The sequence below is a fragment of the Ochotona princeps genome, chromosome 17 (genome assembly GCF_030435755.1).
Source record: "Ochotona princeps isolate mOchPri1 chromosome 17, mOchPri1.hap1, whole genome shotgun sequence".
NCBI classification, from domain to species: Eukaryota; Metazoa; Chordata; class Mammalia; order Lagomorpha; family Ochotonidae; genus Ochotona; species Ochotona princeps.
Genome location: NC_080848.1, coordinates 783,913 through 796,934, shown reverse-complemented (window position 1 = coordinate 796,934; position 13,022 = coordinate 783,913). Strand labels below are relative to the sequence as shown.

The window sequence follows — 13,022 nt, the reverse complement described above, 5'->3', positions numbered from 1 at the left end:
TTTTTTTTTTTTAAAGATTTGCTTTTAGGGCTCGGTGCAATAGTGTAGCAGTGAAAGTCCTCGCCTTGAACACACCAGGAGCCCATATGGGCACTGGTTCTAACCTCAGTGGCCCCACTTACGATCCAGCTCCCTGCCTGTGGCCTGGGAAAGCAGTGGACGGCCCAAAGCCTTGGGACCCTGCACCCGCGGGGAAGACCTGGAAGAGGCTCCTGGCTTCAGATCGGCTCAGCTCCAGCTGTTGCAGCGGCTTGGGGAGTGAACCATTGGATGGAAGATCTTCCTCTCTGTCTCTCTGCCTCTTCCGGTCTCCCACGCAGGAGCAGGGTCCCAGGGCTCTGGGCCGTCCTCGACTGCCTTCCCAGGCCATCAGCGGGGAGCTGGATGCGAATGTGGAGCAGCCAGGACTCAAACCGGCTCCCATATGGGATGCCTGGGTCATATGGGGAGGCGTGGCGTGCTATGCCACAGCGCTGGCCCGTCCCAGAACTTCTCACCATGCCTTGGTCCGACAACCAGGGAGGACAGCTTATGTCGCAGACGCGGGAGTGACACACACAGCCTCCTGCTTCCTACACTGTTACTGTGCTGGCACCACCGTAACCAACCTGCCTCTGCCTCGGCTGGGAACTGCTTCTCCCAGCCCAGAGCCACAGCCAGCTGTGGGCTGCCTCCCTGGGCAACCACCCTGCCCTGCCTCCCAGCCAGCCCCCAGGGCAGTGACCACCCAGCCTCCCCACCTCCACAGAAATCCTCCTCCAGTGGCTGGGGCACCAGCAGCTCCCAAGGTTTGTGTAAAATAAAAGACAAAGGACAGGAAGGCCCCTGGGGCAGCAGGCAGAGTGAGGGGGGTTTGGCAGAGAGTGCGGAGCACAGAGGGGCTCTACAGGCCTGGGCAGCCGATGACCCCACTGTGTGAAGGCAAGCACATACACCTGGGCCCTCAACATCCTTTATAGTCTGAAGCAGGGCTTCCGGTACCCAGCTGGGGTGACCCCAGGGGCCTGGTTGGGAGGGCTCAGGTCCCCTGGGGTCTGTACTACAGGGCCTCTCATCTGCCTAGCACTCCATAGGACCCTGCTATAGAAAGCAGAGCTGGGGCCTCATCACCCCACAGGCAGCCTGCCACACTCCCCTTGGGATGCTGGATCTCTCGGGGATAAGACCCCGTGGGGGATATCACCCTTAGGGAGTCATGTTGAAGAACCTGGATGTTTTCTGCTTTTGTGATTCTGCCTTAATGGCTTGGCTGCGGGCTGTGTGAACTCCAGGCCTGACAGTCTATGTGACACCCGGCAGGACACCTGGCAGGTCACGTAGGCAGACCACTCCTCAGCAAAGAGGTACCTGGTGTTTGATAAGATCCACCACCCTATAGCTCATCGATTTGTACTTTTTGATAGTTGCTTGCTTCAAACCCACCAATAGAAGCCTGCTAAATCATGACTGTATAATTAATAGCCTGAAATGTAGAAGAACTGGGGGGCTTGGGCTCTCCCTGTGGCTGCCCCTCCCCTGCCCAGCCATGCTGGGGAGGTGGCTGGGAGACCTAGGTTAACCTAAATAAACCACCTTTATGCCTTAGCACCGACTCCAGACTTGATTATCTGGGGATTTCAAAATCCGGCACAACAATGCGAGGAGCTGGGGGAGCCCCTGGGCCACATCACCAAGCAGCCAGATCCTGTCCCCTCCAAGGTCCTCCGAGGCCCACCAGGCGTCCCCAGCAGGCCTCGGGAGCCTTGTACCACCCAGCCCCTGGGAGTGCTCAGCACTGGGCAGCCAGGGCCTTGGGCAGCTGCAGGAAGGGCCACACTTCAGGTCCCAGCTGCATGGCTTTCCACCTCCCTCTCACGGAGCCTCAGCTTGTCCTTGCTGGGGACACACCTCTGGGGCCAGCTTCGTCCCTCTCATGAGGATCTTGTCCTGTGTTTAGGGCTTACCCAGGGGACCCGGAGGGGCCTCATCAGTTACGCCTGCCAGACTCCTCCAGAAAGGGCTCCCTAGAATGTAGCTTTGGGGGTGCCACCTGCCCACTGCAGTGGGTTCCCAGGGGCCTGTCTGGGCAGCAGGTGGAGAGAGGCAGAGGCCGGCCCAGGCTGGTGCTGCTCTGATGAACACAGGAAGTGAGAGCACCAGGGCCTCCGGGCAACCCCTGCCCCCGACACCCGCGGCAGGGACTTTGCCCGCAATCATGGGATGCAGTTGAGGGACCTGGACCTCGTTGGCCCTAGGACCCAGCTTCCACCTGCATGGGGCCAAGGCAGGAGCTCCTCACTCTGGGCGGCACAGTCATCCCCAGGGTTGGGTGCCTCGGGCATGTGGAGGTGGGCAGGGTCCCAGGTGGCAAGCAGGTGTGCAGCACAGGGTCCCTCCTCCCAACCCTGTTGACCCCACCTGGTTGACCTTTGTCCCTCGGACTTTAGCTGCGGGAGGACTCAGCAGCTGGTCAGGTCATCTGCTTGTCTGTGGCATGGGGGCCTCTGCGCCTCCTACTCAGCGTGGGACCCCACCCCCAGGCCTCCCAGGTGAGGGTGGTGGGCAGGGTCCAACCTCAGAGACACAGAGCTGGAGCCTGGAGGGCCTGGTGGAGGCCCCACTCCCAGCTGCCCCAATCAGGATCTTGGGGCTCTTCTCCCTGCCCCAGGTGGCACCCAGCTTTGGCCATCAGCCTGCAAGGGGAGGGGACCAACACCCAGGGAGACCCTGCTGGGAACTCTCCTGCTTCTCCCACCCCTCCCTGCCTGAGGGCCCCAGGCCACCTGTAGCACCCCCTGGAGTACAGAGGTCACCTTGTTCTCTGCTTGGGGTCCAGGGCCAGGGAGGGGATGAGAAGCCCACAGCGCCCCTGGCCAGGGGTCCAGGTGTGCCCCCCAGGGGCGGCGTGTCAGAGCTTGCCTGCCCTTCCTCAGGCACCTCCAGGGACTGTAGGGCTGCCTCACTGCCAAGCCAGCTCACCTTGCTACTGCTGGCAGCTGCACCCGGCATGTGTGGGGGAGGGGGTGCAGAAGGCCCAGGACAGGACCCCTACACTGTGCTGTCCGCCCTGCTGCCCACAGACAGCCCTGGCCATAGCCTCTGCCCATCCCCTCCTCCTCCAGCAAGCCTGCCTGGATTGCTCTCAAGTTTCCGCCAGGCTCCCAGCCTCCCAGCCGCCATTCACCCCCCCCCACCAAGGATCACAGTTGGGGTCTCCTGTTGTGGGGGAGGGGGCTTGAGGGGGCAGCTGACAGTGGGGCCTGGCAGATCTCACAGTACTCTCTCCTCTCCCCAACTGGCCTTCCTCTCGGCCAGCGCCCAACACTCCTGTAAGGGTTAATCGGAGCCAAAAAGCCCCTCTTGTTCCGACGGCCCTGGTCCCATGGTCACCACGGGGTGTGGGTGCGGACAAAGCCGTGTTGACCCGACCCAGGGCCGGAGGACAGCGGTACAAGGACCCCATTCTCCGTGGCCCAGCTGCATCCCCTCCCCCCGCGCGGCTGACATCAGAGGCGCCGGGTCAGCCAGCGGGGAGTCCCCACCCTAGGGGGCCTGCTTAGCCGCTGGCCGGGTCACCTGGGGCCTGCCCCTGCTGGGGCCGTGCACACAGCTGCAGCTCTGGGCCTGGGGCCGCCAAGCTTGGGACCTGATGCACAGCCCACTCCCAGGGGCTGCCTGAGGCCACCAGCTCCTGGCCATCCGCTCGCGCCCAGGAGCCGCCGCCTGGCCTGGTCTCTGGGTGACACAGCACACCGGTGGTCCCCAACACTCAAGCGCTGGCTCGGGAGGCCCGTGTGGTCAGCCCGGTCTCAACAGTGAGCATCTGCAGCAGGCCCCCAGACCAAGCCCACAGACCCTGGGGGCAGGGAGGGGGCCGACGAGGGCGCCACGCTCACGCCAGAAGAGCCGGGGTCCCCAGACACGCGCGGGATGGGGTGAGGCGCCGGGCTCGCGCTCCCGACCCCCTCCGCCGGGCAGGGTCGCGGCCCCGAGACCCTCCCCGCGGCGCGGACAAAGGCCGGCAGAGCGGGCGGCGCCTTTAAGGACGCGGTGCGGCGGGCTCGGTGCCAGGAGGCGCCGGGTGCGCCCCGGGGAGCCAGGGCGGCGCAGGGCTCGCCCCGGGCGGACGGGGAGCCGCGAGAGCGCGCGGCCGCCACCCCCCTTCGAGAAGAGCGCGAGGAGCCTGGGGTGGGGGGAGATTCGGGTTCCGCTCGTCCCCCATTAATTTTCTGTTTAATGTCAGCGGGCCCCATTGTGGGAGAGGGAAGCGCGTCGCCCGAGCCGTGAATTTGTGATCACGGTGCCTCCGGCGAGCAGGTGGGGCCGCGGGGCTGGGCCTTCTCCGGACGCGGGTCCTCCGCAGAGCGCACCCGCTGCGCCTTTGTCCCGGGCTGCGACCCAGGGGCGTTTCATTTATCTCACACTTGCCTCGGGAGGATCCCCGACCCCCAGGGAAGAGCCCTACTTCAGCAGAGAGCGGGAGAACCAAGCCGCACGCCCGGGAACCAGCCCTGCGCCAGAGGCCGGGTGGGCGTCTGCGCTCCGGGGGTCGCTTGGCCCACGGCCGGCTCAGGGTCTCTCTGCGGGACAAGTCCTCTGGACTTGGGTGGAATTTGCATTCGTGGAGGTCAAAAGGAAACAGATCTATTGAACGATTTTAACTTAATGGACCAACTGTCCTATTGACAAAAGAGACCAGGCAGTGGTGGCCAGCGGTCAGGGGACGCTGCCCACCTCGTGGCTTCTGGTTCTGGGGGAGGGGGCTGAGCCCAGAGGCCCCTTGGACCGCGATTTTTGGTCTGTAAATGGTGTAGGCAACCAGGCCAAGGACTGAGTCCCCCAGAAACACCGGGCAAAGGTGCCCAGCTCCCACCGTCCCGCTGCCCTGGAGAGACCATCTCACGGGCTGTGGAGGACCTTGGCACGGGCGTGGGGCCTGCCAGCTACCAGTCAGTTGCGACTCTGGGCTGTGTGGGCAGTGTGGGACTGCAGGCTGGCCAAGGCCCCAGTCAGACACACTGGGAACACGCCAGATGCAGGTGTCTCGGACAGGAGGCCTGTGGCCAGCTCTACGCGAGGACACACACGCAGAGGCCTGCACGTCTGGCCTTGGCGTTCTGGGCTCTGTCCACTCCATCTACAGGGGTCCCACATAGGTGAGCCTCTGGCAAGAGGACCACATAGCTCCCACACTGGGACCCCCAAGGCCAGCCCTGGTAGCTCTGGCCCCTACAGGAGTAGATTCCCAGTGGGCCACTGAGGGTGGAAGGGGCTGGAGCCCAGGGCCGGCCCCCCCCAGGGCAGGGCCAGCCAGGCAGTGGGTGCTGCCGCTGTTTTATGAAACCCACCTTAATTCACTCCAGATGGGGCCCCTCCTGGAAAACTCACAGGAGGAGCACCCTGAATTATGCGTGCAGTGTGAACACATGGGGTTATATTTAGCCACAAATTACGGAGGCTGTGTTTACCAAGCACCTTGGCCAGCTGGGGGAGGGGGGCTGGGCAGCCTGCTGACCTGGTTGGACAGAACCAGCAACAACACACATTAAACTCGCTCCAAGGAGGGAGGAGGGACGCTGTCTCGGCTGCTCTGACTTGTAAAACCAACTCCCAGATCCTCCTGCCTGCCTGGAGCGTGTCCACAGCCTGCAGGCCGCGCGGTCCGGCCACCTGCACTGGGCGCTGGCTCCCTCCTGGCGAGTCCCCCTGGGCAGTGCAGGCCTCCCCAGGGAGGTGTGACCAAGCTGAGGCTTGGCGAGAGCTGCCAAGGGCAGTCTGGCGGTGGTGGGGGCAGGCCCCAGGGCGGGGGCCATCTCCACAACCAGCCCACAGCCCTGGACCCATGAGCCCCCTCCGCCTCTGGCAGCAAGAATTAAGACACAATTTTTGTCGTCAAGAAATTACTTCTAATTTGCCCTTTGAGTAACGACTCGGGGCACAATGGTGGGACACCCTGTTCTCAGCGGTCACAGGGAGCGCGCGGACCACAATGCCCACACCCCCACACCTCGCATCAAAATACGATTATTTACTGGATGGTGTTGGAGCAGGCCCTCCCCCCTCTGTGCCATCCTCCTGGGGCTGCGTGGCGCGTTACCCACCTGCCGGTGAGTGTGGACGCGAGGGTGCTGTGTGTGCCCGCCCGTGAGCGCAGGGGACACGGCTGTCCTGGAATGTCCCTTTACCTTCCCAGGCCAGGGGGATGCCAGGGGCTTCCCGTCGCCACGCACCAGCCAGAAGCCCGTGCCAAGGCCCACGCGGGGCGGTCAGCGCGCCCCCTCTGGGAGTGGGCGAGGCCGGAAGCAGCCGCTGGGGCCCTGAGGTCCGGTTGTGCTCTCCTGGGCCGGGGGCCTCTCCCGGCGGAAGGCGGCTGCAGGTCTCCACACCACGCTGCTCTGAAATTAAAACCATTTGTTAGCTGAGGACAGCGGGAGGAGCCGATCCAGGAAACCAGGCTGGCTTCCTCCGCGCCCCCGGGGCACCCGGCCTTCCGAAGGGAACGCCGAGCTGCCGAGGGCCAGCCGCCCATGCTGGGCAGCTGCCAGCCGCCCGCTGCCTCCAGCGCGCTCGGCCGTCGCTCCGCGCCCCAACGACTGTTTGCAGGCAGTACTGGGGGGGGAAGCCAACTCCCCAGGTTTGTTTTCAGTGCAGGCCGGAAAAGGCGCGGGAAGGGAGGCAAGGGGCAGGGCGGGCGCACGCAGCCCACGGGCAGGGAGCAGCGCGAGTGGGGGTGGAAGGCAGGGCTCCGCGGAAAGCAGGGACCGGCCGGAGCCCACGCGGGGGTCCTGGCGCACACGCCCCCTTGGAACGTACACGCCCTTGTCTGCCTTCAAGCTGCTTTTGGGGAAGGGGAAGCGAAGGGCCCGGGACAGAACGCGCGGCTTCTCCCGAGCGGGGTCGGGCGCGGATGCGTGGGAAGCGGGCATAAACCCGGTTCCTCCGACGCGCGGCGGGGCCGCCGCCGCTCCCGGAGCCCAGGGCGTGGGCCGTGCGCTCCGCGGGCCTCCCGCCCCCGCGCCTAATCCAGTCGCCCGGGGCGTAGGGAATAGCCGCGTGCTAATCGGATCTCCGGGCGCTCGCTGGGATGGGCGCGCCCGCGCGCAGGGTCCCGCCGAGTCAGGATCGCGGCGCAGCACGCGCACCCGGGGCCTGCGCCCCTTGCAGGGCCGGGCGGGCCGCGGATCCCCGGCGCTTACCTGCGAGCCCGGCGCGTCCCGGAGGCCCCCCGGCCCGGGTCCCGGAGCCTCCGCCCGCCTCCCCCGTCCTCTCCCGAGTCCTTTGATCCGCGGGGCTCTCCGCCGCACCTCGGCTCCCGGGCTGCCCGGGGTCGGCCCGCGGGGACCCTCGAAACCGTCCCAGCTTATCTCCTTTCATCGAGCGGCCCCGGGCCGCCTTGAAACCGCGGAGCCAGTAATTGCTTTTTTCGGGAGGCCCAGTGCGGACTGGACAGCGGCCAATCAGCGCCTTGTTTACACCCGGTGACTGACAGCGCCCTGGCGCCGCGCCCGCCAATGCGCGCGGCCGGGAGCGGGAGGTGGGGCCGCCGGCTTAACTCCATCGTGTCCCCGCCGGAGCGAGGCCACGCGTGGGCCGGGCGTCGCTGGGCTTCTGCCTGGTTGGATTTCCTCATCAGGACGGGGAATAGAAGTCCGGCCCCCTTCGCCTCCCGGGCTGGACCTGCACGGCCCGGCGCCGCGGAGGAGCGGACACCCGCTTGTGAGCCACAGTCCGCAGCCCGTCCGCGGAGCGCGCTGCCCGTCCGGCGGACCGGGAGGCGCGGCCGGTGGCGCGAGCGTGCAGGAGCGCGGCGTGGGGGAAGGCCACGCGCGTTTTTACCGCCACGGCGGTTCCCGCCTAGTACGCAGGTGCCGACGGAGAGGGCATCCCTTCCCTGAACCCTGCGGTTCGTCCGGGCGGGCTGGACGGCCTGCGAGCCCACGGCCGGGCACGCGCGAGCCGCTCTGCCCGGGGTGGTCCGCGGGGCCGTGGGGCAGCAGCGGCCCAGAAGCCTGCGCCCGGGGAGCAGCCGGGGCCGCCCCGGGGGCGCTGGGAGGGGAGCTCTGCCCGCTCCCGCCACCTGCCAGAGGCATCCCCATAAAACAAAAACCAGGCGTGTGCCGCGTCCGGGGGAGCGTGCGCCCGCGGCGGGACGGTCAGCGCGCCGGACTCGGGCAGGGCCCGGGCGCGCGCGCGCCCCCGCCCCGCGCCGGCCCCGCACCGAGGTGCGCAGAGCAGCTGCGCAGTGGCGCGGCTTGAATTCGGCGCCACCGGGCCCGGGAGTCGCCCCGCGGCGGCCTGATTGGCAGCTGGCTGGCCGCGCGCCCGCCTATGGCGAGGCCTGTTTACGCCGAGCGAGCGGCACGAGCGCCCGGGCGCCCAGGGCGGCGCGGCCAATGAGCGCGCGGGCTGCGCGGGGCCGAGTGGCACGAGCTGATTAGTATGCGGGGCCCGCGGCCGGCCGCGCTGGGCTGCAGGTTTGCGCGCGGCCCCGGACGGGGCGGGCTCGAGTCGCCTCCGCCGCCGCGGCGCGCTTACGGTGCGACAGTCAGCACGCCGCAAGTACCGATAGGAATACAAAACAAAGTCACATTTTCTGGGCCCTTTGTATTGCATTCAGTTGTCCAGGAAACAGCCTCCAGTAAGTAACTCAAATTGCTTTCATTTTTTAAATTATTTTTATGATCTCATTTTCTTTTTAAATTTTGGTTTTGGGGATTTACATTTTTTTAAGCAAGTGAAATTCAGGATTGTGATGTGAAGAGATAGCTATGTTCCCTTTTAACATTTTTTTTCCGTTATTATATCAAGGGCTTTTAAAAAAAGATGGACTATAAATGAGCGGTTTTTTTTCTTGAGAATGTGTATCGATCGGTTGCCGCTGCCCCCCACCCCCACCCCGTCATGCGTCCTGTTGGAGCGCTTGTTGTCTCGAGCGACACCGGCATTAAAAATAAAGAATGGAGAGAGGCCAAGGCCGGCCGGGCTGCGTCCCCGCGAGCCGCGCTGCTGCCGGCGGGGTCCGGGCGCGCCCAGGTCCCGGGGGACGGAGGGCGACCCCCTCGCTGCGCGCAGGGAACGGCCCGGGTCGTCCGCCCGAGCGAGGCTGCGAGGGGAGGGTTGGGCTTTAGCTTCGCACAGCCTAACTCGCGTTCGACCTTTTGGGAACATTTTCTTTTTTTTTTTTTGCCCGAGGAGTGTGTGTGGGGGTGGGAGGGGTAGCAGAGGGTGCCGAGCGGGGCCAGCGTAGCGGCCCGTTTTCGGGGGGCCCCTGCTCCCCAGCCTGCGCTGCGGCTCCGGCCCCTGCCCGCGTGGCGGGGCTCGGCTCGCGCACCGGGCGGCCGCGGCTCCGTTCCGCTGCCCGGTTTCGTAGGGAGCGGGTTCCGCGGCGCCCGGTGCGCGAGCCCGGTGCGCGCCTGCCTCGGGCTCGGCCGGCAGCTCGGTCGCCGCCCCCCAGCCGCGGAGGGGCCTGCGCTTGGGTAACGGAGGCGAGAGAGAACGCGTCGCGGGACTCGAACGCTGGGAACAAAGCCGGCCCGGGGCAGCTCCGCGCGGCCAGCGCGCCTCAGGCCGCGGAGGAGGCGGGGGTCGCGCCCCGGAGAGAGGCCTGAGCTGGGGGTCCGGCCCTTCTGGCACGCGCCCCTGGGCGGCTCTGGGGCCGGCGCGGGCCTCTGCCCGCCGCGGCGCTCGCTCCGCGTCCTGGCGCCGGCCGGCCTTGCCCGGGGCTGCGGCGCGGGGCGCGCCGGGGTGGGGGGCTTGGTGTGCGGCCGGCGCGCGGCGGGTGGCGACGCCGCAGCTCCGGGGCCTGCGGGACTCCGGGGCAGCTGGGGCGCCGTGGCCGCGCGTTCTCGTCTTCTGCGCGGCCGGCTCTGGTGTTCCAAGCACCGGGGGGCGGCCGCGGGGCGCAGCCTCTGCTCGGGCGAGGGCGAGGACAAAGGAAGGTGCCGGAGAATCCCGGCCGGCTGGCAGGGCCGCAGCCGTGCCCGCTGCGCGGGAAAGGCCCGGCGGGTGCCCGGGGGCCGCCGGCCGGCTGGGGCGGCCCGCAGGGGGCGGGAGATGACCGCGGAGCCGCAGAGCCCGCGTCCCAAGAATCTCCAGCGCCTTGCGCTTTCTGGACGACTTAGACGTCTCCTTCGGGCGGAAAAACAAACACAAAGCCAGGAAGAAATCCAGGCGCTGGGAACAAAAGCTGCGCGGCCCGGCCTCCCCTCGGAGGCCGCCGGAGCCCCGGCCGCTCGCGGCCCTCGGCGCCCTTTGAAGCCCCGGCCTCCCTGCCGCCCTCCCCTTCCTCCCCGCCTTTGTCTGCGCCGACCTGGGCAGCCCCTGCCGGGCCCTGGCGGCCTGGAGCGCGGCGCAGGCCCGAGCGGCTGCAAGCCGGGCTGTTTGTTGGATCCGGGGAGAGTCGGATCCCCAGAGCAAAGGGAGCCCCAAACCCCTTTGTATGCAGCCGCGAGACAAAGGGGACTCTGTGTTGGCCCGTTTATTTACAATGCAAAAAGCTCTCCGGATAAATATTAAAAAAGCTTATCGGCTGAGCAAATATGTATTCACTTAATACTTTATGTTTTCGGTTATAGATTAAATCAGACACAAAAAAGCCTTCAAATAAGATGTTGTAGGACCTGGAGCGTAACATGGAGCGATTTAACGTAGTGTCCGTCGCCGTGTCGGGGCGCTGGGAAGCGCGGCGAGGTCCTGGGTGAAGCTCCCGGGGACGGAGCCCGCCTGGCGTTGGAGGGGGATCCCCAGGAAGTGGGGAGACCCCGCGCCCCAGGCCCGGCGGGGCTTCCCGCAGGGCGGGGGTTGGGGTGGGTGCAACTGGCCATCCTGGCCGTGGTGCTCGGTGCTCGGCGCCCGCAGCGAGCCGGGCCCAGCTCCGCCTTCCGGGGACGCCGGTGGGGCGCGAGGGTCCCTTGCAGGCGGCCCTGTTGGGGCCCCGGGCGGTCTGCGGCTGCCAGGGGTGCTGGGGGTCCAGGCTCGGCTCCACGGCTGCAGGGCCGAGCCGGGGGTCGCGAAGGTCCAAGCCACGGGGCGACTGGCCACGGGAGAGATCCCCCCAGTGTCCGTGGCCTCTCGGAGAGGTGGAGAGAAGGTAGTTCCTGAGTGCCCCCCTCCCAGCAAGCCCCCAATTCGCAGAGGGAGATCTTGGGCGAATTTGCTTGGGGGGCGGGGTGAGTGTTGAGCCTCTCCAGGAAGCTCGGCGTGGGGACAGCGAGCCGGGCACTGCGGCGTGGCGGGCTCAGGTGATGCCGCGGGCGCGGGGCGCGGGGCCACCTTGTCCTGGCACGGGGTGGGGGGCAGCGGGCCTCTATGGTGGGGGGCGGCGGGTTCAAAGGAATGGGTCGAAAGACGCATGGGGGGATGGGAGAAGGGAGGAAAGGAAGGAAGGTTATTAAAAAAAAAACCTCTTTAAGTTGCAATCAATAAAATTACTCGCTTAATTAGCATGGTTCTTGGGTTAAGGCAGTAAAAGCCTGGACCTTGGCAGGGGCGGGGGAGGCGAGCGTGGCCCCCAGGCCTTTTCCTCCGAGACACCTCTGGGCAGCGGGGGAGGGGAGAGGGTGTGAGTGTGTGCGCGCGAGTGTGCGTGATGGCTTCGCACATTGGGGTTTTTCTCGCCCGGCGGAGCCTGCAGCCTCTTCGCCAGGGCGCCCTCAGCGGAGAGACGCGAAGGGGCAGCGGCGAGCGGCGCGGCCGCGGCTTGCTCGGCCCCTCGGGGCCCGCGTGGCTCGGACGGTGCGTGCGCACGCGGGCCCCCCAGCGCCGGGCGCTCGAGCCCCGCCGCGCAGCCCTGGCCCGCGGGTGGGGGCTGGGGCGGGGACCCCGGGGCGCGCCGAGCCCCCCAGTCACCGAGTCTCCTGTGCTTGCCTCCGCAGAGACCATGGACCCTCCCGGCGGCCTCCCGCTCGGTGCGCGGCCGCCCGCCGAGGACCCCAGCCCGCCCGCGTGCTGAGCGGCCCGCCGCCGACCCCCGGACGCCCCCCGCGCGCCGCCCGCACCCCGAGCCGCCCCCGGGCCCCGGCCGCGCTGCTCCGGGGAGGCGGCGGCGGGTCGGGGCCGGGGCCCGGCATGGATGGCCGCGACTTCGCGCCGCCGCAGCATCTCCTGTCGGACCGCGGCAGCCTGGGACACCGCGGAGCGGCCGCGCAGCCCCCGGCGCACTTCCAGCCGGGGAAGTATTTCCCGTCGCCGCTGCCCATGGCTTCGCACACAGGTCAGTGCCCGGCCGCGAACTGGGAAGGTCCGGGTGTCGGCGCGCGGCCCGCGGCTGCTTGGAGCGCGGCGGCTTCGGTTTCACTTCCCGCCCCGGCGCCGAGCGGCCCCGCGTCCTGCCAGGCGCGCCCCCCTGCGTCCCTCGCGCCCTGCTCCTGCCGGATCGTCGCGGGTCGGAGCGGCCTCTCCCGGGGTCCTCCGAGGTCTCAGGGGCAGCCGGGAGCCGGCTAAAAATAAAGCCCCGGGCCTCCGTGCCGCCCTCCCCCGCCGCTTCCTGCAGAAGAATTGAATTCCGCGGAAACCGACTTTTTCCCCCCCTTTTTGCATTCACCTCCTTAAGACGTCGGGGTGCCGGGACAAGGAGGCGCTTTCTGCGGGAACAGAACGCCCGTTGTGCCGGGGGGAGGGGGCCAGGCCTGGCGGATTAGGGAGGCGCGCGGCGGGCGGTCGTGGGGACTGCGGGTGTGAGACGAACAAATCTGTTTCTATATAAAGCCCCGAAGTGTCAGGGCGAGAATGGGTTTGCTGGGGATGCGGCTGCTTTCGCAGGCGCCTCTGGCATCCCGCGCCGCCGGCCCTGCGCCGGCCGCGTTTCGGTGCAGGCGAGTTTGCGCCCGCCTGGCGCAGGGGCTGCGCGCTCTGCAGAGCTGCGGGGTGCGGCGTGGCTTTGGGGTGCGGGGACGGCCAGGACGCGCGAGGGGCTGCGCTGAGCGGCCGCTCTCGCTTGCTCACAATTCGCTCCAAGCATGGGAAACCTTGTTTGTCCCCCCCCTCCCATCTTTTTTCCTCTTCTCCAGCTTGGCAGTAGCAGTTCTTACTGCTAGCTTGATGAA

At 67.4% G+C, this 13,022-nt stretch overlaps 2 protein-coding genes across 2 annotated transcripts in view; one reads left to right on the top strand and one right to left on the bottom strand.

Annotated features, from left to right (window-relative positions):
* Positions 1 to 7,608: 7,608 nt before the first annotated feature.
* On the bottom strand, positions 7,609 to 12,047 carry LOC131482340 (basic proline-rich protein-like). The gene is made up of 5 exons (XM_058675693.1): positions 11,976 to 12,047; positions 11,579 to 11,785; positions 9,311 to 10,107; positions 7,933 to 8,509; positions 7,609 to 7,833 (listed from the first exon to the last, which is right to left on the bottom strand). Exons 1-5 carry the CDS (start codon positions 12,045 to 12,047, stop codon positions 7,609 to 7,611), a joined length of 1,878 nt encoding a protein of 625 aa, XP_058531676.1.
* The window catches only part of BAHCC1 (BAH domain and coiled-coil containing 1), a 36,023-nt gene continuing 31,214 nt past the window's right edge, over positions 8,214 to 13,022 (top strand). The window contains exons 1-2 of the mRNA XM_058676718.1: positions 8,214 to 8,617; positions 11,853 to 12,190. Coding sequence (XP_058532701.1) covers positions 12,046 to 12,190 — 145 coding nt within the window. The 5' untranslated portion in view covers positions 8,214 to 8,617; positions 11,853 to 12,045. The remainder of the gene's footprint in view (positions 8,618 to 11,852; positions 12,191 to 13,022) is intronic.

Coding starts and splice junctions, on each gene's coding strand:
- LOC131482340 (XM_058675693.1), bottom strand. CDS start 12,047: ATGCCGGGCCCCGGCCCCGACCCGCCGCCGCCTCCCCGGAGCAGCGCG. Junction 11,786..11,975: donor GGGCCCGGGGGCGGCTCGGG/GTGCGGGCGGCG, acceptor TCCCCGCCCCAG/CCCCCACCCGCGGGCCAGGG. Junction 10,108..11,578: donor CGGGCGAGAAAAACCCCAAT/GTGCGAAGCCAT, acceptor TTCCGCCCGAAG/GAGACGTCTAAGTCGTCCAG.